The following is a 22829-nucleotide window of genomic DNA, read 5'->3' as shown; positions in this document are numbered from 1 at the left end:
GCATCTTTTTTTCTAATCATTCAATTAGCAGACTTTACCAAGTATTCTTCTGTGTACACAGTACTGGTCTAGAATGCTCTGGTACAAATGGGTTAGAAAGGAATTAAGAAAGGACATCGTAGTTTGCTGAGTTACTTCTGAGGCAGATGGTGACTACCAGATAACTGTTTAGGTTGAAAATACCAGTATAGAATAAATTTAGTCAAGTATCTATGGATCAAATATTAGTCTGGCTTGTGTAGTTATATTAAGCATATTTTTGGTACCAGCACTAGGACTTGAATTTGAGGTCTTCTGTTCTTGCTTAGCTTTTTTCCACTCAAGACTGACACTCTTATCACTTAAGCTGCACCTCAGCTTATGGTGTTTTGCTGGTTAATTGGAGATCAGTGTCTCATGGACTTTTCCAGCCCAGGCTGGTTTTGAACTGTGATCCTCAGATCTGAGCCTCCTTAGTAGGTAAGATAAAAGACATGAGCCACTGCCATCTGGCTTATATTAGGCACTTTTGTCCATATATGGGGATCTTGAGAATCAGGATACCCATTTCAAATTCAAAAGCTATCTACTTAGTAAAAATAATATGAATTCATATCTTGCTGATTGTACCTGTGACACCAGAGCAGCTAAGGGAAGACTGTGAAACCTGTTAGGGAAGAGAGGGAACAGTTTAGCTGGAGGATGTATGTTTAGAACCTGTGTAATTCTGGAACGTGAAGTCACGAGTTGCCAAGAAGGTCTACTTTGCGGATGCCTAGCAGAGACAAATGCATGGAGGCAGCCATCTGTGCCAGAAAGTGTGAGTCGGTAGTGAACTAGCAATCCTGTCAGATTAGAATAGAGGAAAAGATTAGAATAGAGGCTGCATGATGAACACAAGCTTTCTACATGCAAGTCTGTTGATAGATGAATACAAAATTTGTTTGCCTAAGGATTTTTATTTTCTTCCCTGTGGCAGATGGAAAAGTAATGTGGGCTCATAAAGAGTGACTGTTTAAAGAGGTACACAAACAAAAAGCAAAACCCAGAAGGCGGCTTTGCGCAGTGCTCTGCTAATACACCAGGCATTTGAGTTCATTTTTAAATGCCTGTGATGCATACAGCATCTGTGTGCCCATTACAATTTGACTTTTAGTTTTATTTAACTAAACACCTTCTTGAGAAGATGTTTGTGTAAAAATTCTTTTTTTTTTTTTTTTTTAAATTTCCTGAAACAAGAGAGCAAACAACTCTGTTTCTAGGGGAATGAGTCTTGGGGCTATCTTGAATAAATATTGGGATAGAAAGAAACACTGCCATCTGAAAATCTTTTTCTTTTCCTTCTGGACTCGGGGTCCAGTTTCCAAGGACATTTACTGCAGCTTTTGATGTGTATGAACACCGGAGAACATTATACTGTTCTCCACAGGAATTTCTCAATACTATTAAATTGAAAAAAAATGAAGGAGAGAAGATAAAATATCATAATTCATTTTTTTTTTGGGTCCAGTTGTGGGGCCTGAACTCTGGGCCTGGGCGCTGTCCCTCAGCTCTTCAGCTCAAGACTAGCACTCTACCACTTGAGCACCACTTCCAGTTTTTTTCTTTTTTGCTTATGTGGTGCTGAGGAATCGAACCCAGGGCCTCATGCATGCAAGGCAAGCGCTCCACCACTGAGCCACCTTCCCTGCCCCATAATTCATTTTTTAAAGTAGTTTCTAGTAAGCAAGGGTCCACATCACTATTGGCAGACTACTAATATGTTACATTTAGTTTAGCACAAGGCAGAGGTCTTACTCTGCTGGGAGTCACTTTGGGTGGGGACAGGGAGATAAGCCAGTGTAGAAGGAGAACTTGAGGTGGGCAGAGGACAGAGTTTAAAATGAAGCTGGGACTAAGAGCAGAAACATAGGTAAGTTAGATTTTTTTTTAAATTTTGGTGCTCATGCTAGGACTTGAATTCAGGGCCTTGCATTCTTGGTTGACTTTTTCTGCCCAAAGCTGCTATGCTTGAGTCACAACTACTTCAAGCTATTTGGTGTTTGATTGGAGAGAATTAATTGGATAATTGGAGTCTCCCAGGCTATTCTGCCCAGGCTGGTTTTGAATCCTGTGCCTCAGATCTCAGCCTCTTGATTAGCTAGGTAGGATTACTATTGTGAGCCCCTGGTACTTGGCTTAGTGTTCTGTTTGTTTTAAGACAGTCATCCAATACAGAAAAGTGAAGGACACTTAAAATTTTTGTGTTTTGGAAGAAACTGATGTTAGATGATTTCTTCTACTGTAGGCAAAATGGAGCCGATCTAGCTGCTCAAAATCCTCCTGTTTCCCCACTCCTGAGGCTAAAGCCATGAAAAGAACAGACACTTCTAATTTTGTTGTCTTCTATTGTAGGGAGACTTCAAGCCTTATTTAAAACTTGGCAGACACTCAACCTTACCAGTAAATTATTCTTCTTGCTTATTCGCAGAAAGTTCTGCAAGCCACTATTTTCAGGAGACAAGTTAGTCAGGCCTTGGCTCATTAGATTAAAAAAAACCCTCATCTTCATAAAGTAAGCTGGGAAAACTGGCAAAGCTAATTGTAGATTAATGTGAAGAAGGCTCAGGATGGCCTTGTGCTGTCTATTTTTAGAAATTTGTTGTATTGATGAGGAGATGGTGTGGGATACTTCATTAAAAGTTAGCTTGGAGAATCACAAGTATGATTTATTCCCTTAGCTTTTTGAAGTTATCAGTAAAGTTACCTTTTGAGATGAATGCAAATAAGATGCTTAATTATTTACTAACAGTCTTGTCTTTCAGGTAGAAATTGTTAGGCATGAATTGTGTGTGTGTGTTTTTTAATTAAGCTGGAGACTTTATTACATTGATGTTGAAAAAGAAGTTATTTACTCATTCATTTAATGAATATCTACCAGATATTTACTTTGTCCAAGATCCTAGGCGACATGCCCCAGGAGAAAAATGGAATTCTTTGTACATATTCTTTCACTTAAATAACATTGTTGCTTCTATGTGTATAATTCCTCTCCACTCCCCACCCCTTCCCTCCCTTTCCCTCCCCTCCCTTCCTTTTCCCTCCCCTCCTCCCCTGTCTCCTTCCCTCCCTTCCTCTCCCCTTTCCTCCTCTCCCCTTTACCTCCTTTCCTTTCCTTTACCTCTTTTCCCTTCCTTTTCCTTTTTTCTTTTTGTACCAGTTCTGGGGTTTCTACTGAGGGTCTTGTGCTCTTGGCTTTTTTTGCTCAAAGCTAGTGCTCTACTACTTGAGTCACATCTCCACTTCCTACAACTAGCTTTCTTAGAAAAGTCTTTTAGACTGGCATTCATGTATCCCATGTGCAACAGGAAATAGAACACTGACACTAGGGTGAGGGGTAATCAGCAATATTGAAATACTCTGTTTTGAGGCTGAGTGGTGGACAAATGCCCACCAGCGTTTGCCCCTTCCCTATGCTAGAGGTGCCTGCCTTGTTAGGAGTGTGGGGGGATCTAGAGCTCTGTCACTAGGGGCAGGCAGGAGGCATTCTGTCTTCCTGAGTGGGGGTGAGGATGGCCTGTGATCCAGCCATGGGCAGTTAGTTGTTGTTGCATAGGGTTTTAAATCTAGAGCCATAGACACAAAGACCTGGATGCTTTAGGACTCTGTCCTCTGAAAGTGACATCAATGTCAGTGTCTTATGACTGGGGCCCAATTAAGAGTCAGTGCATGCAGCCATGCAGAGGATGTGGGTGTCTGGTATAGATGGGGCTTGTGGTGTGATGTCCAGCTGGTTTTGCCTCTCCAAGCCACAGGTGATTATCAGCTGTGCCCGGTGTTGGATCTGTGTTGAGTTCACCAAGAAGGCCCATTCGTGGGGCCTGAACTCTGGGCCTGGGTGCTGTCCCTCAGCTCTTCAGCTCAAGGCTAGTGCTCTACCACTTGAGCCACAGCGCCACTTCCAGCTTTTTTTGGGCTTATGTGGTGCTGAGGAATCCAACGCAGGGCCTCATGCATACAAGGCAAGGACCTACCACTGAGCCACCTTCCCAGCCCCGGAAAGCCCATTCTTGTAAGGGACTAGGTGATGGAATCACCTGTCGAATTGCTGCATGAATCCATTCAAAGTTTACTCCATGAGAACACAGGCCAAGGATAACTGGCCTGTGTTTCAAATGTCTTTGAAAGGGCATCAGAGGTTTATGATGTTTGAGCTGAGCCTTGAAACATTAATGTTTGCTTGGCTCTTATGACATCGTGGGTTTCAGTGAACATTGTGTACAAATGAAAGAAAGCAGGATTAACTACTCCAAGCTTAGCTTGTGTTTGGAAGGATGGAGTGAGAGATCAGTGGAATATCATGTTTGAGGCCAGGATTTGGAGTAGAGACAGTGTTGAAAATTGGGATGATCATAGCTGGCATTTAGTCAGTATGTATCATTCACGTTACTTTATTCTGTACTCCTGTTGTGCACTGTGCTCTGTTGTGTTCTAACATGTTTATTTAACTCTGAGCTTGTTAATAGTACTCTTCTCATTGTTGTTGAGGAGAAAATAGAGTAGAGAATGTTGGTTGTGGAGCCTGGACTCTGGGTCTGGGCACTGTCCCTCAGCTCTATAGCTCAAGGCTAGTGCTTTACCACTTGAATCACAGTGCCACTTCTGACTTTTTCTGCCACTGTGCCACCTTCCCAGCCCTAGAGTAGAGAAGTGACTTGTCCATGCTCACAACATGATGAATGGTGCAGCTGGGCTTTTATTTCAGCTCTAATGGGCTCCAAAGCCCTTTATCTTTGCTATGCAGTAAAGACTGGAATCTCCCAAGCAGCACATCAGCTTGGGCAACCATGTGAGAGGAGCTCCAGGTTCCCTAGTAAACAGTGACCTATTCATGACATCTTTTACCTAGCTTTATGCAGTAGCATTTATCCATGACATTCTCTTGTGGATTTATTTGCTTATTGCTTCCTTCATTAGAAAGTGAAACCCAAGAAGACAGATCTCTGCCTGCATTTGTGTGTGTGTGCGTGCGCACGTGCACATGCACTCACGCATGCGCGTGGGCATGTGCACACGTGCTGACACTGGGACTTGAACTCAGGGACTCACACTCTTTCTTGGCTTCTGCTCAAGAGTGGTACTCTGCCTCTTGAGCCATACCTCTACTTCTGGCTTTTTGATGGTTAATTGGAGATAATAGTCTCATGGACTTTTCTGCTCTGGCTGGCTTCAAAACATGGTCTGCAGATCTCAGCTTCCTAAGTAGCTAGGATTATAGATGTGAGCCCTCAGTGCCCAGCTCCCTAGTTTTTATTGTGCTCCTAGATTCATGTTTGGCACGTAGCATTTCCTCCAAAATATTGTAGAAACAACAACAATGTGAATAGCTGACATATATCTGCCATATGTCAAGTTCTTGGCATGTATTATTTCCCTTGACCCCAGAACTGTTGATATGTCATTAGAGAACATGGTAACAGGGCTATGGCTAGGTTAGGTTAGAGAACTTGCTTAAGGTCACATGTTGCAAAGAAAATAGAGCTGACGTTCAAATGGCAGTGTTTTGTCTCCTTAAACACCAATGATTTATTGCTTTTGTGAGTGAGGGAATGATGAGCTAAACTAATTTATCTGTACTATAAAGTATACTGAGTAATACATATTGGAGTAAATAGTTTGTAAAATAAGATGTATAATGAACTAATATTTTTTCTTTTTGGGAAAGAAGTAAGACAAGTATTTGGAAAAGCATATATAAAAACATACACACATACATATATTTTTAAATGTTGACTCAGATTCCTGAAAAGTATATTGTAATGACATCACTTATAATCTGCTGGTCTATAAATGAATACTGTGTCGTAAAGACTAGTAAATCTGTCTCCTATATGTTCCAAACAGTATATCATATTTCTCTTTTATCTTCCTAAGAGGTACATTCCTGTTATGGAAGAAATTATAGCAATAAACGTGTTAATTTTCTTTGTGATTTATTTATTGCCTTAAAACTCAGTTCAGTGTCTAACAACTATAGAATAGTTGGGATTTGGAATTGCAGTTGAGTTGGAAACAGTCTTGAAATGGAGTTCAGTCGTTTAGAATCTTTGCCTAGTCCTTAACAAAATGTATCGGCTCTTTCTCATTTAACACTTGCTCTGAGTCACAAGGCCACACATTCATCTTGATTTTTCTTGGCTTAAATTTAGGTAAAGGCAGGTAACAAGTACTAGGAAAGTCAGCTGACAAAAGGAGAGACTAGCCAGGTGGACTTAAGCCATTAAATGCTCTTTAACAGAAGCAGGAAAATTGGTTCAAAACAAATTCGCCAAATAATTACTTACAGTATTTTAAATATTCACTTATTTTACTCCATATTTAAATGTTAACTTCATTCATGCTACTTATATTTCTAGTTATATTTTTTCCTAGTTCCTCCTGTATATCAACAATCATGGAAAGTCTGACATTGATCAAGTGGCATTGTACTCACAAACTGACATGTTGAATTGAAACTTTGTACAACTACTTAAAAAGTAGTAATAAAAAATCATGGGCTTTTTTTGTTTGCAAAGTACTTTGAGATTACTCAGCTGTGACATTGGAATCAAACCCCTTTTTCCAAATTGGAAATGATCAATATGTATAAGAACCTACTAATGAATTAGATTGTTTTTTTTACATTTGCTTGCCTTCAGTAATTTCTAGCTACTTTCACTATGCACATGTACCTTAGTAACAAATGCATTCATAGGAAGTGCTGACACTGTCTCTGTGGGAATTTGGGCTTTCTCTTTTTTCAAAGTGAGTACGATACCAGCAAATGCTGATGGTATAAATAAAAGTAGACTGATTCAGAGAAGCAAAGGATGGACATTTCCTCTGCCTTACTCACATTTCAGCATTTGTGTTTTTAGTTCCTTTACACTTGCCTATGTTGTGGCATTATCTCATTGTGGACAGAATTTCACATTGCCTTTTAGATTTGAAATAGTGTCATGACCTGAGGATTAGGTGTCATTTGGGTGGCAGCTGCATGAAGAAATGCCTTTACAGGTTTTTATTCCAAGCAGCTTTGGTAGTATTGCTATTTCTTCTTACTTTCCCCTTAAGTATTAATTTGAAAACTCTTCTTAATGGTCTACCCAGTGACTTTTTTTTTCTATCAAGGCTAGCATTCAACTACTTGAGCCACAGCTCTATTTCTGGCTTTTTGCTGAGATATGAGTCTCAAGGACATTTCTGTCCTGGCTGGCTTTGAACCATGATCTTCAGATCTCAGCCTCCTAAGTAGCTAGGGTTATAGGCATGAGCCATGGACATTAGCCACAGAAGCCTGGTAGTTTTATTGTTTTTAAGCCTGTTTTCTAGTCTCTGTCCAGAAAACCCTTGAAGTCATGAAAGGCAGCCAGTTAACAACTTTAGTATCTGTTAGTATTGTACATATCATATACCTTGGCCTGCAGTACTTGTTTGCAAGTAAATTTTAGAGGTGTCTTTATTTTCTTTCAATTCTTTAAAAAGTTTAAATGTATTTTAATGATACAAGGAATTTTAAAATCAGACAGCCCATCATTCTGTCATCTGGACACCGGTATTTCCATTTGCTGGTTCCCTTAGTCTCTCTTCACTTAGGAATTTTTTCTATTGTTGGATCAGTTCTGTTTTCTCACTTAACATAAAAAAAACATTTTTATTGTTATAAAGTTTTAATTTTAATTTTAATTGCTACTTTGTAACTCATTAGTACTTATTTTTATGTAACATTTTAGAAGTATCTGTTATATTTCTTTTTTTGTATAGTTCACATTAGCATTCACCTGTAATTTCAGTTTTATGCAAATAGTAATGTCATTAGTTTCTTTACAAATGACTCTTTGTTCTTACACAATCATTCATGAATATATATGTGAGTATAGCTGTATATTGCAATTTTTAAAAGACAATGAAAATTACTGCATAATTCAGAAACAACAGTAGGAAGTCCTGAATTATTTATATCCTTTAATCTTGGGTAACTGCTAATTCAGCCGTTAGGCTTTTAACATGCCACAGTGTTTGTCTGATTTAACCTTTGGCCTCTGGTTTTACATTTTATATTTGTACATGGAAGTTGAAATAAATACTTCAGAAGACATGAGATTTACTTGATAGTCAACACAAAGGTTTATATTAAAAACCGTTCTCAACTAATAAACATATATGTACTTAAAGACCAGTGGGGAATTCATATCAGCATTCTGTCATTTCAAATATATAGACACGTGTTCTTAAATTCTTTGGTCTGTAATGACAGTAACCAGGAATATAGTTTTATAACTAGCATAAAATATGTAATATAATGTTTGTTGTGGGAGTAGGTTCACATACATCAGACTTGAAATTCTGAGTTTCGGCTTTTCAGTCAGTTGAAATGTAGTAAGAAGTGCTTTACTTCAGAGCTAACACTCTTAATTTCAAAACATTAATCTCTCTGTGTATATTTGTGTAGCAATAATTGTACTGTATTTATACATAGCTTAAATTTCATTGTTACTTCTTTTACTGCCTGAGTCATTAAGGATTGTATTTCTAATATTTGGACTTTGTATGTTGTTTCAATGGTAAACACTTCTAAAGATGTTTGTAGAGCCCAGCACTGGTGGCCTACTACTATAATTGTAGTTACTCAAGGTGTTGAGACCTAAGGATCACAGTAGAAGCCAGCCCAGGCAGGAAAGTCCATGGGACTTTTTGTTGTTGTTGTTGCTGTTGATCCTGGGGTTTGAATTCAGCTGCTGTCCCTAAGCTTTCTCACTTAAGGCTAGTGCTCTACCACTTTGAGCCACAGTACTACTTCCAGTTTTCTGGTGGTTAATTGGAGATAAGAATCTCACAGACTTTCTTGCCTGGGCTAGCTTCGAATTGTGATGCTCAGATCTCAGCCTCAGCTAGGATTATAGGCATGACCACCAGTTCCCAGCTTCATGAGGATATTAACTCCAATTAACCGCCAAAAGCTAGTAGTAGAGGAATGGTTCAAATAGTAGAGCACTAGCCTTGAAAGAAAAAGCTATGAGACAATGTCCAAGGTCTGAGTTCATGCCCTTTTACTAACACACACACACACACACACACACACACACACACACACACACACACACACACACACACACACACACAACACACAAACATACTCAGATATTTTCTTTTCTTTTTTTTTTGTGTGTGTGACAGGGACAGGGATATACTGTGTAGCTCAGGATGGTCTCTTATTTATGATCTTCCTGCCTCCGCCTTACTTCCCTAGTACTGTGATTATAAAGGTGTGCACCATATATTTTTAGAGAACTTTCAACAAGTGTTTTTTTTTTGCATGAGATAGATTAGATAGTCTGTCTTCTTGATTAGTCAAAGTGTTTCATTTAACATGTTTTTATATACATTATATATAGATTGTACCTAGTTTTGAGCTTATGAGTTATTCTTGCCAAACTTCCTCTGGGCTCTTCCCTTCCAGTTATTTAAAAAAAAATCTGTGACTTTCCTGTTAGCGCCTAGTATCACTGAAGACCCTTGTTGTAGGTCTTGGGTTTATAGGGGCTGGCTTGGATTTGTGGAGAAAGGCTGTATGGATTTAGCAGAGATACTTCACTTGCAGTAGCTTCTGAAGCAGACAAGAGAGAGAAAGACAGAGAGAGGCAGAGGTAGAGGGGAAAAATGGTATGTAGATACGTCAAGTCTCTAATGTAGTTGGAGTTTATATTTTATTTGTGGCTTTTTTATCATTTTGTTTTTGGAGAGGCCAGATGTATTCTCATTATCTCTTTGATCTTGTATTTTCAGGAATTCCCCAGAATAGTCCTTATCCACCAGCTGACAAAGCAGGAAGGTGCTTGGACCATCCTTCCATTGTTACCACAGTGCGTGCATTTTACTCAAAATGTGTATAAAATTCACATAATCCTCCTCAACACTTTTGTGCTCCCTAATTTTCTTATTAAGATGGTGTATTTTTCCTCAGAAAGCAATTTCACTTTTTATTATTATTGCATTAACCAGATTGTTTTGAGATTGGTTCTTAATCATGTATTAGATTAATTTTCATTTGTGTTTCATTCTTTCTTTTTTTTTTTTCTTGTCAGACATAGGGCTTAACTTAGGGCTTGGGCGCTGTCCCTGAGCTTTTTCTGCTCAAGGCTAGTACTCTAACCATTTGAGCCACAGCACTACTTCTGGTTTTCTGGTGATTCATTGGAGATAAGAGTCTCACAGACTTTTTCTGCCTGGGCTGGCTTTGAACCACAATCTCAGATTTCAGGCTCCTGAGTATCTGGTATTACAAGAGTGAGTCTCTAGCACCTGTCTGTGTTTCCTTCTTAAAAGCTGAAAAGCTTCAAGTTAATATTTGAAATTATGACTTCTAAATAGGTGGTGTTATGGAAGGAATTATGTAAAGAGTTCTGATTAGTGGACCACTAATATCTAGTTTTCCTATAAGTTGAATTGCAATACACTGAAGAAAACTATAGAGGGAGAACAATTTGGCTGTCTTGTCCTTGCATTCGCATTTCATGTTTCCTATGTATCAGTGTTAAATCTTATTATAAGCTGGTTGTATAGAGATGATTATTGTAACTTCTGTTTTTCAGTTTTTCTGTAGCATATACCAGAAATTCATCATGGATTTTCTTCTGTGAAGAAGAGACAAGGATCAAAATTCCAAAGCTCTTAGAAATACTCAGGAAATATGACTCATCTAAGGTGAGTACACCTTCAACACCAATATTTATACTTCGGAGACAGAACTTCAAAAAAATTAATTTTGATTAAGAGGTGGTTGAGTCTAATAAGAGCACTTAATTTAAAATTAAAATGAATGGCTAGGTGAGATCTGAAGACAGCAGCTTGAAGCCAGCTCAGGTAGGAAAGTCCATGAGATTCTTATCTCCATTTAACCACAAAGCAAGGCTGAGGTGGAGTTTTGGTTCAAGTGGTAGAGCGGGAACCTGAGCAAAAAAGCTAAAGGACAGTGTCCAGGCCCTGAATTCAAGCCCCAGGACTAGCACGCACGCACGTACACTCTCTCTCTCTCTCTCTCTGATTGAAATAATAGTTGGGTATCTGGAAGCTCCGTTGTATAAAATTTTCTGTGAGGTTTATAGCTTCCAGAGGGGTGTACCATATAAAACTGTGCTTATATGTGTATTCCTATAGTTCAGAAATGATTTTCTCTAGAAATAAAATAAACATAGATTGGTTATTTTTCATCATCAGTAAGTACCCTTATTATTTTGTATAGAAATTTTTTTTGAGTACTGATGGCTTGTTGGACATTGTAGATGGCAGAGGCTAAAATGAAACTGTCAGGGATCCTGACCATGTGGCTGGCATTGAAGAGTGGGATACAGCGGACTAAAGTGAATCAATTATAGTTATCACCATGACTTCTTCTATAAAAGGAATGAAGTGCTCTTAGGGACCTGTAACAGGTCTATGGAATTTATTTTGGGAAGCAGAGGTGATGGAACTTAATCTAAGTCCTACCGGAGAGCAGTAGTTAGCCTAGAAGGAGGGGAGGAGGATAGAAGGTAGAGGGAACACTATGAATAGGATTGGAAGGGAGAAGGGGGGAGAAGTTTTGTAGTAGAGGGACTTTGTGAAATTCACCATTGCTTTCAGTAACCAGAGCATTGTTGGTTTCTGTATCTCTATCCTTGAGCAGAATGTGTAATGCTTAGGGGATGGTCAATGAACATGTGAATGACTGAAAAGCCTAAAATGTCAGCTTTTTGGTTAGGCAGAGGGCTACATAGGAGATTTAAGTCAAAAGGAAATCAGACCATTTCAGTCTCTTAAAGAAGCCAAGGCTATAAGCTGATCATTAGTACATTTCTGATTACTTATATGATTCCTAATCACTTATGAGATCAAATTGAGATAAGCAGAGCTAGGCCCTCTCTGACCACTAGAAACCTGCCCCATCCAGACACCCATTCCAGGCATGCAGGATCTGGGGAAGGCAATGCAAGCTCCAGGCACCTGTTTGGTTTGTTGATGTAGCTGAAAAAGTTGGACAGCAGTGGTTATAAGATTGGTTTCTTCAATATGGGGTACTTCGTTACTGTAATAAAAACCACTGGTTTTGATAATCTTGAAATGCTGGAAGGATCCATTAGGATTTCTCTTTGTGCTTTTGATTTCTGAGAAGCTGAAGTTATAATTGGATGAGAAGGTCATTAGGTGAAGAAAAATAATGTCTTCAAAGAAGAGAATTATGAGTCTGTCTCATCCTGTCTTTTGAGAGGATGTCAACCAGTATCTGTGTACTTCATTGCTATATTTTATGTAAACCATTTGTTAGGCTTTTATGTTTGCTTTTGACTTGAGAAAAACTCCCAGATATTTTGTAGGATGTAGGAGTTTCAACCTTCCTCTAGTGTTCCTTTCACCTGGAGATTATTCTTCTATTATCCCTGGCTCTACTTCTGTACAGGGGATGGTGACTCACTGTGCTTTTTAATGAGAATTGGAATGATAAATGTAATGGTTCAAAGTAAGTTCATGAAAAGCAAGTTCAGAACAGAGGTAAAGTGAGACATTTCCCCACTTTTCTGAATTTTCCCATGGGGAAGAGGGTGCTTCATGTCTTTTGAAACTAGTAGTAAGGAATAACAATTCCATAATGTTGAAGTGAGCTCAGACCACTGTATATTTTGTCCCTGTACCATTCAAAATTTTAGGAAAAATGCATAAAGTGAACCTGGCTTTGGTATTGACACAAATAAGCCACATTAAAACAATAATTATATAATGTACTGGAGCATCCAGCATATTGTTTGACTTTGATATTTTTCCTTAAGGTTAAATTTAAGTAGTTAAATATTTTAAATGTATGAATTTCACCTTTATTAAAGAAACAGATATTAAATCTAAGAAATTTAAGTCTTCCTTTTTGTTTCACAGTTTTATGTTTTTAGTTTGTTTTTTAGTTTATATTTTTGGTTCCAGGGTTTTAACTCAGTGCCTTGTGCTCTCAGCCAGTTTTGCTTTTTTGCTGATTGTTTTGGAGGCAGAGTTTGAGGCTCTTTTTTTTTGGCAGGGCTGAACTACTATCCTCCAACTCTCAGCCTCTTGATATCTAGTATTACAGGCATGAGCCACATGTCCAGATCTACAGTATGCTGTTAATACGTTTATATTTAGAAAAGTGGTTGACATATTTTCTTTTTTGTTTGTAATAGTGGGTTTTGAACTCAGTTTCTTGCTTGCTAGACAAGTATATTGTCACATGAGTCACACCCTTAGCCCCCTTTTTTTTTTACTTTAGTTATTTTTCAGATAGGGGATGAGACCTGGGACAGGCTTTTGACTCTGATCCTCCTACCAGTGTCTCCTGTGTAACTGGGATTATGCACACAATGCTGTACCCAGGGTTTTTTTTCTTTTACAGTATTGGGGTTGAGTGGTTCTTTCCATATGTTCTATGTTAATTTTTTTCTTACAACAGTTTATAATCCTCCACAAAAATACTGAAAAAATTTCAGGTGCTGCAGTAGCTGAACACTGCAATTAGGAGATAAAATAGAACAAGTTTTACATAATATTATGTTTGGAACAAAAAGTTTTAACAGTGAAATATTAGTAAGAAGATCTCTTTCTATAAACTATTTTGGTTAGGCAGGTGCCCTCCCATTGGTATGGCAAATTGAGTGTTTTTATGATGGTTGAGGTTTACTAATTTGATAAAGTGTTATAAGATTGATTTTTTTAAAAAGCAATTGAAATTTCCATCTTAAGCTGAGGTCCTTTGCTTTGATCACTACTGGACATTCTTCTCTCTGGTATTGGCTGTTTCTAGGCAGAGTATCAAGAATAACACTTTGAATCTGCATATAAAGTTATGTCGATAGCTGTCACACTGTCCATTGCCCTGTTGCTGGATTGACCAAAAGTAGGACTCTAGGAGGAATTCGAGATACAATCACTTGTCCAATAAGGATCTTAAAAAAGGCTTAGGTTGACTTAGTACTGTGCCTTTCCTGATTTTATATCCTGAAGAAGAAAGTAAGGTGGCATTGTTTGTATAAGAAAGAAAGTATAGAAAACCTTTAGAACTTAGGGTACTTGATTATTTTGTGATGTGTGTATTGTGAGTGTGTGTGTATACATGTGTATGTACTGGGGCTTACACTCAGGGCATGAATGTTGTCCTTTAGTTTTTGGGCTCAAAGCTGGCACTCGTACCATATGAACCACAGCTGGCTAATTGGACTCTAATGGACTTTCTTATCCAGGATGCCTTTAAATTGCAGTCCTCAAATCTCAGTCTACTAAGAAGTTAGGATTATAGGCATGAATACTGGCACCTGGCTCAGAGTACTTAATTTAAATGTAATGTTTTAGTTCCTTTAGTTTTAGGGACTTGCTTTACTTACTTAACAAAAAATTTATCAATGGCTGGAGGTTTGAATCAAGTGATAGATCACCACTTTGAGCAAGAAGAAATCTGTGGTGTATCCATTACATGTTAAACCTACTGGGACAACTAAAGTGAATAAAATAGTCCATATCTGTGCCCTTGAGGTTTTTCTGGAACTGAGTTTTCCAGTATGTGTGTCCTATCTGCTTTTGTAGTTTTCTGATGTCTTTGATCATTTGCTCTCTATATATATTCAGCATTTGCATCTGGATTTCTTGTGTAGGTCTGATCCAGGCTATTCTGGTGTGGCCAGAAGCAGAAGACTAATAAAGACTTAGAATAAAGTCTGTATTCTTGTCCTCTATCACAGAAAGGCTGCCCTGGTCTGCCTCCACCCTGTGTTTTTCATAGTGTATGTGCTGTCTATTCTATACTTCCTTTGTGAATGTATGGAGCATTATCCCACCTCAGAGACTTTGCATTAACTATTCCTACTTCTCCAGATTTTTGGCTCAGTTGACTCTTTGCTGTTACTTTCTTCTTCTTCTTCCTCCTCCTCCTCCTCCTCCTCCTCCTCCTCCTCCTCCTCCTCCTCCTCCTCCTCCTCCTCCTCCTCCTCCTCCTCCTCCTCCTCCTCTCCTTCTCCTTCTCCTCCTTTTCTCCTTTTCCGTCTCCCTTCCTCCTTCCCCCTTTCTCCTTCCTTCTTCTTTCTTCTTCTCTTTTTTGTTTAGGTGCTAGTACTAGGTCATGAACTCAGGGCCTCACACTCTTGTTTGGCTTCTTTGCTCAAGGCTGATGCTCTACTAGCTGAGCCACACTTCTGCTTCCTAATGGAAGTGGAACATTTTCATATGGAATATTCTATAAAATACCAGTCTTATACATTATGGTAGACAATGACTTACATTTTGTTCATCCTGGTGGTCTGATCCTGAGTTTCTTCCATATGAAAATTAATACATTCATTTTCATAACAGTATTATATTTTTTGTTCAAACTTTGTAGAAATATACAGTCTGTGCTAATTATCATTCAAAGATATTTAATTAACTAATGATGTAAATTTGTTTTTGATCTTATATGAAGTAGATTTTTAATGGTATTTTTTATTTTTGTCCAACAGGAATGGTTTTTAGGGAAAGCATTATATGATGAAGAATCCACAATAATTCACCATTATGCCTTTTCTGAAAATCCTACAGTTTTTAAATATCCAGACTTTGCTGCTGGCTGGACCCTTAGCCTTCCACTTGTAAACAAGTAAGCATTTATTGTTAGGATTTTTTTTTCTGGAGTGGGATTGGGGAATGTGGATCAACATTTATTTCACTGAGTTCTGTTCCTGACAAATCTCAGCATTGCAAATGAGTTTTTGCAGCCAGAGTGAGTATGTGGTAAAGAGGGATGAAAGTACAAGGAGCCAGACTCCTTCAGCTCTGTCACTTAGGAGTCTCCTCAATCAGGTAATCCCACCTCTTTCTGTTTCCTCTCAGTCACGTGCAAAACTAGTCAGGGATTAAGTTGTGTGACTAAAGGAGAACACAAAAGGGCCCCAAGACCTGAGCAGACAAAAGCTGGATTGTTGTTGGAATGGCTTTGATTGCCAGTGAGAAAATGAACCTGTAACCCATGGGGGTTACAGTGGATAGTTACTTGTGTGCCTGGCTGCGCATGCATGAATGCACAGGCCAGGCAGCAGAGTGGCTAGTGAGAAGGTACTGTGGGTAGTCATGCCCATGTTTGTGGGCATAGTTTCAGGGATGTTTCATGAGCTGCAGAAAGTGAAGAGGATAATGTTTTAGTTCAGGAGAAATCAGATTGTTGATAGCCTATTGTTAAAATGAGTATTTCAGATAGATTAGTGTTTTTTTGTTTGTTTTTCGTTTGCTGATCATTTGTAACTTGTATATATTCAGAGATGTATCATTTCTCATTAAATTTCCTGCTTGTAGGATTTAGGGTCTTGAAAAACTTTTGTAACCCACTGTAGATCCACAGGGTAGTAGATAGCTTGTCATTCCTGGCTGTTCTAAACATCTTCATAGCTCTCCTCACATTCAGCAGTTTCCTATAGAATCATGTCCTTCCTAGTGCAGAATCTACAACCATCATCAACACAAGTACTCCTCTGTAAGGCTGGTGCTGTAGCTTGGTGGTCGAGAGATTGCCTAGCATGCTTGAAAACATTCGTTGAACCCCCAATACCATGTACTAAAAAACAAAAAACCCCAAACAAGAGTGCAATGAAACCCCATGTTTAAAACGTTATATTCATTATTATTTCTGTGTTAGCACTAAAACTTAAACTCAGGATCTTGCCCTCTTCTTTGGCATTTTTACTCAAGGCCAATGCTCTACCTCTTGAGCTACACCTCTACTAAAGGCTTTTTGCTGATTAATTAGAGATAAATTAAGATCTTTAGATCTTAGCCTCCTGAATAGCTCAGATTTGGGACATGAGCGACCAGTGCCCAAATTGGGTTATACGTATACGTATCTAGCTCCTCAGTTATTTATCATTTATGATGAAAAACACTCAAATCCCTTCCATCTAGCTTTTTGAAATATAGTACATAGTTTTTAATCTGTAGTCACCCTACTGTGAGACAGTATAGTAGAAGTTGTTCCTTCCTAACTGAAACTCAGCACTTATTGTTCAACCCCAACCCTTCTCTCCCTTCCCCCTCCCCTCTACTTTGCTAACCACCATCTGCTCTGAACTTCTATGAGATCAGCTCTGTGTGTGTGCGCATGTACATGTGTGTGCGTCTAACAATCCTGGGACTTTAACTCAGGACCTGCGTTCTGGCCCTGAAGATTTTTTTGCTTAAGGTTAACACTTGGCCACAGCTCTTCTTCCAGCTTTTTGGTGGTTAATTTGGAGGTAAGAGTCTCATGGGCTTTCCTGTCCATGAGATATGTGGCGTTGAAGCACCTTCCTCCATCAGCCTCCTGAGTAGCTAGGATTACTGGCATGAGCCACTGGTGCCCAGTGAGATCAACTGTTTTATCATCTACACATGAATGAGATTTTGTGGTGCTTTTCTTTCTCTGCCTATCTTTTTTCACTTAATATAATTTTTCCAGTTCCATCCGTGTGTCATGAATGACAGGATTTCATTCATTTTTATGGCCAAACACTAAATGTACCATGTTTTCTTGATCTACTCAATTGTCCTTAATTGAAGGACATTTTTTTTCTCTCATTTCTTGGCTACTGTGAAAAGCTTTTAGTTATTTTTCTCCATTCAGTATTGTTAGCTGCTGGCTTATTAAATATTGACTTTTATTATGCTGAGGTATGTTTCTTCTATACCTAAGTTCTTCAGAGTTTTTATCTTGCAGAGATGTTGAATTTTATCAAATGCTTTCTCCCTATCTCTTCAGATGATCGTATGGTTTTCCCCCTGCATGCTGTCAATGAGTTGTGTTGCATTTATTGATTGATTTTGTGAACACTGAAGTATTCTTATATCCTGGAGGAATCCAACTTCATCCCAGTGAATAATTCTGCTATTGTGCTGTTACATTCAGTTTGCTAATATTTTGCTGAAGATTTTTTTGTACCTGTTATTCATCGTGGATATTGGCGTATGACTTTCTTGTTTTGTTGTGTCATTTCTTTGTCTAGCTTTGGTATTAGAGTGACCTAAGGATGAATTCAGAAGAATTCCCTCCATTTCCATCTTTTAGATTAATTTTTAAGAATCATTGGTCTGAGTTCTTGTTTGGTAGAACTTAGCAGTGAGGTCATCTGATCCTGGATTTCTCTTTGATGACTTGCTTACTGCTGACTCAAATCTTATTAGTCATTATTGGTCTGCTCAGATGTTCTTTTTTTTCTGGTCCAATTTTGGTCAGGTGTATATATCCAGAAGGTTTTTTTTTTTTTCCTTCTAGGTTATTTTCCTTGTGTTTTCTAGCCTTTCTCGTTACTTGGCAACAGTTATGTGAAGTGGGTTCCATCAAGTGACTGTGGTGCCACATCAGAATTCTTTTTGGCAAGTGAGTCATGAGGGAGGAGACATAGCATGGGGACAGTTGGTTTGAGAGTGGGTGGCAGAAACCAAGGTGGTGGATTTGCGATATAGCAGTTCCCCGAGGTTGCCGAGTCTCCAGCTCCTTAGCTGTGCAAATCTGGGGGATGTTATTGGACTCTCAGCCTAGACTCTTCCCTCAAGATTTTGCAGTAATGCTGTAAGCCATCTCTGTCCTGAAAATTGCACTTTATATATAAGTTAGCCAGAGTGGATTGTTTCTTCTCCAGCTAAGGCCCTGAACCCAGATCTGGAGATTGTTGTGCAAGAATGCCTGGATCACCCCTCATCATTGAAGAACATCTGCATGGTTTCCTCTTTCTCTTAGAAGGGCCACAGAGAAAGGGTAAAGGAGACAAGCAGAGATGGTCATCATTCTCTGTCATCAAATTAAACCAGTTTGTTTGGTGCAGGGTAAAGGTAGGAGCTCCAGCACACACTTTTCTGGCCAAGTCCAGCAGCTTTGGGGTAGAGGTCTAGTTCAATTACCTTTGTTGAAAAGAATGAGCATTTAGAAACTAAAACACCAGCCAGTCATGGTGGCTCATGCCTAGAATTCTAGTTACACAGCATCACAATTCGAAGCTAGTCTGGAGCAAAAATTCTTGAGAGGGAAATGGATGGACTTGGAAAGAAATACGTTAACTATGTGAGGCTCAGAGAGACAAAAGGACACGTTTTCTCTTATGTGGAAATGATCTCTAAATTATAACCACATGAAAACATATGCAGGGTCATATGCTTTTTTTTGGGGGGGGTCCAGTTGTGGGCCTAAATTCTGGGCCTGGGTGCTGTCCCTCAGCTCTTTAGCTCAAGGCTAGTGCTCTACCACTTGAGCTACAGTGCCACTTCCGGCTTTTTTTCTTTTTGCTAATGTGGTGCTGAGGAATCGAACCCAGGGCCTCATGCATGCAAGGCAAGCACTCTACTACTGAGCCACCTTCCCAGCCCATGGGTCATATGCTTATACATACACAACGTATAACTTGTTAACTAAACATGTCAGTCATATAACTTTAAGGTATTATGGTACACTTAGGGGAGGATTGTAATGGTATGATTCCTTTAAACAATTAACTTACAGTTTTAATAAAATGAATATCAGAAGCTGTAATATATGTTGTTGGAGGGAGGGAGCAAGGAAATGAGAACAGATGGATGGAGAGAGGAAGAGTGGGAAATGCTATCATAATATGCAGTGTATATAAGTGAAAATGGAACCAGGTAATTTGAGATGGGTAGAATTGAGAGAGATGGGGGAGAATGATGCAGAGGGTGACATTGATCAAGATGCATTGTACTCATAAATTGGCCTGCTGAATTGAAACTTTGTGCAACTGCTTAAAGACAATGAAGTTTGGGGCTGGGAAGGTGGCTCAGTGGTAGAGTGCTTGCATGCATGAAGCCCTGGGTTCGATTCCTCAGCACCACGTAAGCAGAAAAAGCCAGAAGTGGCGCTGTGGCTTAAGTGGTAGAACACTAGTCTTGAGCTAGGCCCAGAGCTCAAGCCCCATGACTGTAAAAAAAAAAAAAAAAAAAAGTCCAAGTCAAAGGGGAATCAAAAGAACGAGGGTACTTCTAATACCTAACTCAAAAAACCTGAATGAAATACAGCACTAAGATGTCTCAAAAGAAAGCTGATAGAAAAGGTTGAGGAAAACGGGACGAGAAGAATATAGGTGCAACTTTGTGAATAAGAATTTGCTCTCCAGACAAGAGCTCTGTGGATGGAGGGAGAAAAGGCCTACTGGCTCCAGAGAAATGCTCCATCAGGGCTAGACTATGAAGGGACTTCCTTCATAGTATAGGGCCTGGGCGCTGTCCCTTAGCTCTTCTGCTCAAGGCAAGCACTCTACCACTTGAGCCACAGCGCGCCACCTCCGGTTTTCTGAGTGGTTTATTGGAGATAAGAGTCTCACGGACTTTTCCTGCCTAGTCTGGCTTTAAACTGTGATCCTCAGATCTCAGCCTCCTGAGTAGCTAGGATTACAGGGCATGAGCCACTGGTGCCTGGCTAGACTTTTTTTTTTCAGTGTAGATGGAAATAATCTCTTTGGCATACATCTTTGACTTCCAGCATCCTCTTAAATAACAGATCAGCTCAATTCCTATTGCTTGACTTGTTGGCATGAGACTGTGACCTGCTTAAAACCTTCTTGTATCTCTAGACTGTGCCATGGCTTCACTGCTTCTAAGATGTGGAGGTGCCCAGAGCATTGTCTGCTTCTCTTGACTCCGGCTAACAGCCTTTCTGATGCTCCAGTAGGACTAGCTGTCTGGCCCTTTGCCAACTGGGGCTGCAGTTGCACACTAGGCCAGATATAAGCCTTGATCAGGGGATACTTGGTGCTGTTCATTCTCTGATATTCCCAGAGGAAAGTGGGAGGAAATCCCTTTAGAGACCAGGATTTCCAGGTTTCCCCTCCCTTGAATCCAGGAGGTCCTTGAACACATTTGTTGACAAGGGAAACAGCTAATGGGGCTGCCTCGGTAGGGGTCTCTGATCTCTTTTTCTTGTTAGGCTTAATATTTTCTACTGAGGCAGAAGGAAGAACTAAGGGTTTCATGACTGTCTCATGGTATGTTATATAAGGAAGTCGCTTATAAGTATGATATGTTTCTCAGGCTTGTGGAGGCTTGGAAGCCTAAGATGAAGGCACTTGCACTCTCAGTTTTTAAATAACACCTTCTTAGTATGTCCTCACATGGTAGAAGGGGTCACACAAGCCCCCTTGGGCCTCTTTTATAAGGGCATTAATCCCTTGGGCTCTACCCAGTCATTTCTTCAAAGTCCAAAGCCCCTTAGAAATTAGATTTCAACATATAAATTTAGGCTGACGCAAAGATTTATCCATCCAGAGAAGTAGGGAATTATGGCTGATGGGAGTTAGGAACAAGAGACTAATCTTTCATATGAAGTTGAGAATTCCCAACATTTTCCCCCATAACTAACACCAACAGAGAATGAGGTACCAGATAACCTTCTGCATCCTATGTATCCTGCTTTTCACAGCGCTGAACGGAGACCAACAAGCTGTAGCTTGCTTGTACTTAATTAGTATTCATGGTCTTCTCTCTGCCTCCCTTTGCTCTCCCTTGCCAGCAAAAGCAAAGTAAAAATATAGACTCTACCGTAGTAACATATGCAAAACTTTCAGTTGTTTTAGACAGTGTTTCCTTTTTTTTCCTCCTGATGCAGAAAAGTAATCAAATTAAATGATATAATCCATCTGGATAGCACTATCTTGTGGCCAAAATGTATTTTAAAATGATATGCTATTAGGAGATTCTTACTTATTCTAGAAGAAATTAGTGTCATACTTAGAGCTAAAAGAGACAAATATAATAGTCATTTTGGATCTTCTTAGTTGTTGTTTCTCACTGCTAAAGCTAATATGCTGACTTCATTTCCTCTTGGTATTAGAAATTATGTCAATTAGCACCCTTTGAATGCTAATAAGAGGAAATTAACTGGATGATGGAAATAATCAATGCCGTAATTAAAAATGAGGTCTGTGGTTGGCTGAGTGATGCAGGGTTCAGCTACTTAGGAGGCTAAGGATCATAGTTGGAAGCCAGCCTGTGCAGGGAAGTCTGTGAGATTGGAGTTTTTGTTGTTGTTGTTGTTTTGTTTTACCAGCACAAATACATTTATTTGCTAATAATGAAAGGGATGAGCATAATTAACTCCCCACTTTGAGATAGCTGCATGTCAGAAGTTTGTAATAAAGATAATTGAACATGATGATGACTAGCAACCGAAGAACAATGTGGAGATTTATTCCTTGAGTTGAGCTATCTCATTTTCATAGCTAATTTCTGTCTGAAGTGATGATGGAGTTTTTATCCTACTTTCCCATAGACCTAAGGAAAGGTGATATTGCTCATTCCACCACTAATTTTCCATAAAAAGTAAGTTTTTAAAAGAAGTCTTTCAGAAGTGGCGCAGTGGTAGAGCGGTAGCCTTGAGCTGAAGAGCTGAGGGACAGCGCCCAGGCCCAGAGTTCAAGCCCCACGACTGACAAATAAATAAATAAATAAATTACACACATACATACATAAATAGACTTAAAAAAGAAGTCTTTCATGGCTCAACCAGTTAAAATTTTGAAGTGTGTTTCTTTTTCCTTTAAAAAAATCATTATTATTTCTAGCCAGGTGCTGGTGGCTCATGCATGTAATCCTAGCTACTCAGGATGTTGATGTCTGAGGATTATAGTTAGAAGCCAGCCTGGGCAGGAAAATCCATAAAACTCATATTTCCAATAAGCTACTTAAGAAAAGGCTGGAAGTGGTGCTGTGGTCAAGTGATAGAAAGTTAGCTTTGGCTAAAGAAGCTCAGGGATAGTGCCCAGGTCCTGAGTTCAAGCCCCATGACTGGCATGCACAAAAACATAACTATTATTTCTTTCTGTTAAAGGATATATTAGGTT

The 22829-nt window shown here is 39.2% G+C and overlaps 1 protein-coding gene across 3 annotated transcripts in view; it reads left to right on the top strand.

The window, feature by feature from the left end:
- Positions 1 to 22829, top strand: part of B3glct (beta 3-glucosyltransferase) — a 108569-nt gene that overhangs the window by 39176 nt on the left and 46564 nt on the right. For all 3 annotated transcript variants that reach the window (XM_070003016.1, XM_070003017.1, XM_070003018.1), the window contains exons 5-7: positions 9784 to 9860; positions 10590 to 10701; positions 15483 to 15619. In XM_070003016.1, the coding sequence (XP_069859117.1) occupies positions 9784 to 9860; positions 10590 to 10701; positions 15483 to 15619 (326 nt within the window). The remainder of the gene's footprint in view (positions 1 to 9783; positions 9861 to 10589; positions 10702 to 15482; positions 15620 to 22829) is intronic.

This window comes from Dipodomys merriami, unplaced genomic scaffold, assembly GCF_024711535.1.
Source record: "Dipodomys merriami isolate MVZ:Mamm:240054 unplaced genomic scaffold, mDipMer1.0.p SCAF_6, whole genome shotgun sequence".
In the NCBI taxonomy this organism is placed as follows: Eukaryota; Metazoa; Chordata; class Mammalia; order Rodentia; family Heteromyidae; genus Dipodomys; species Dipodomys merriami.
This window is presented reverse-complemented; position numbering and strand designations above follow the sequence as displayed.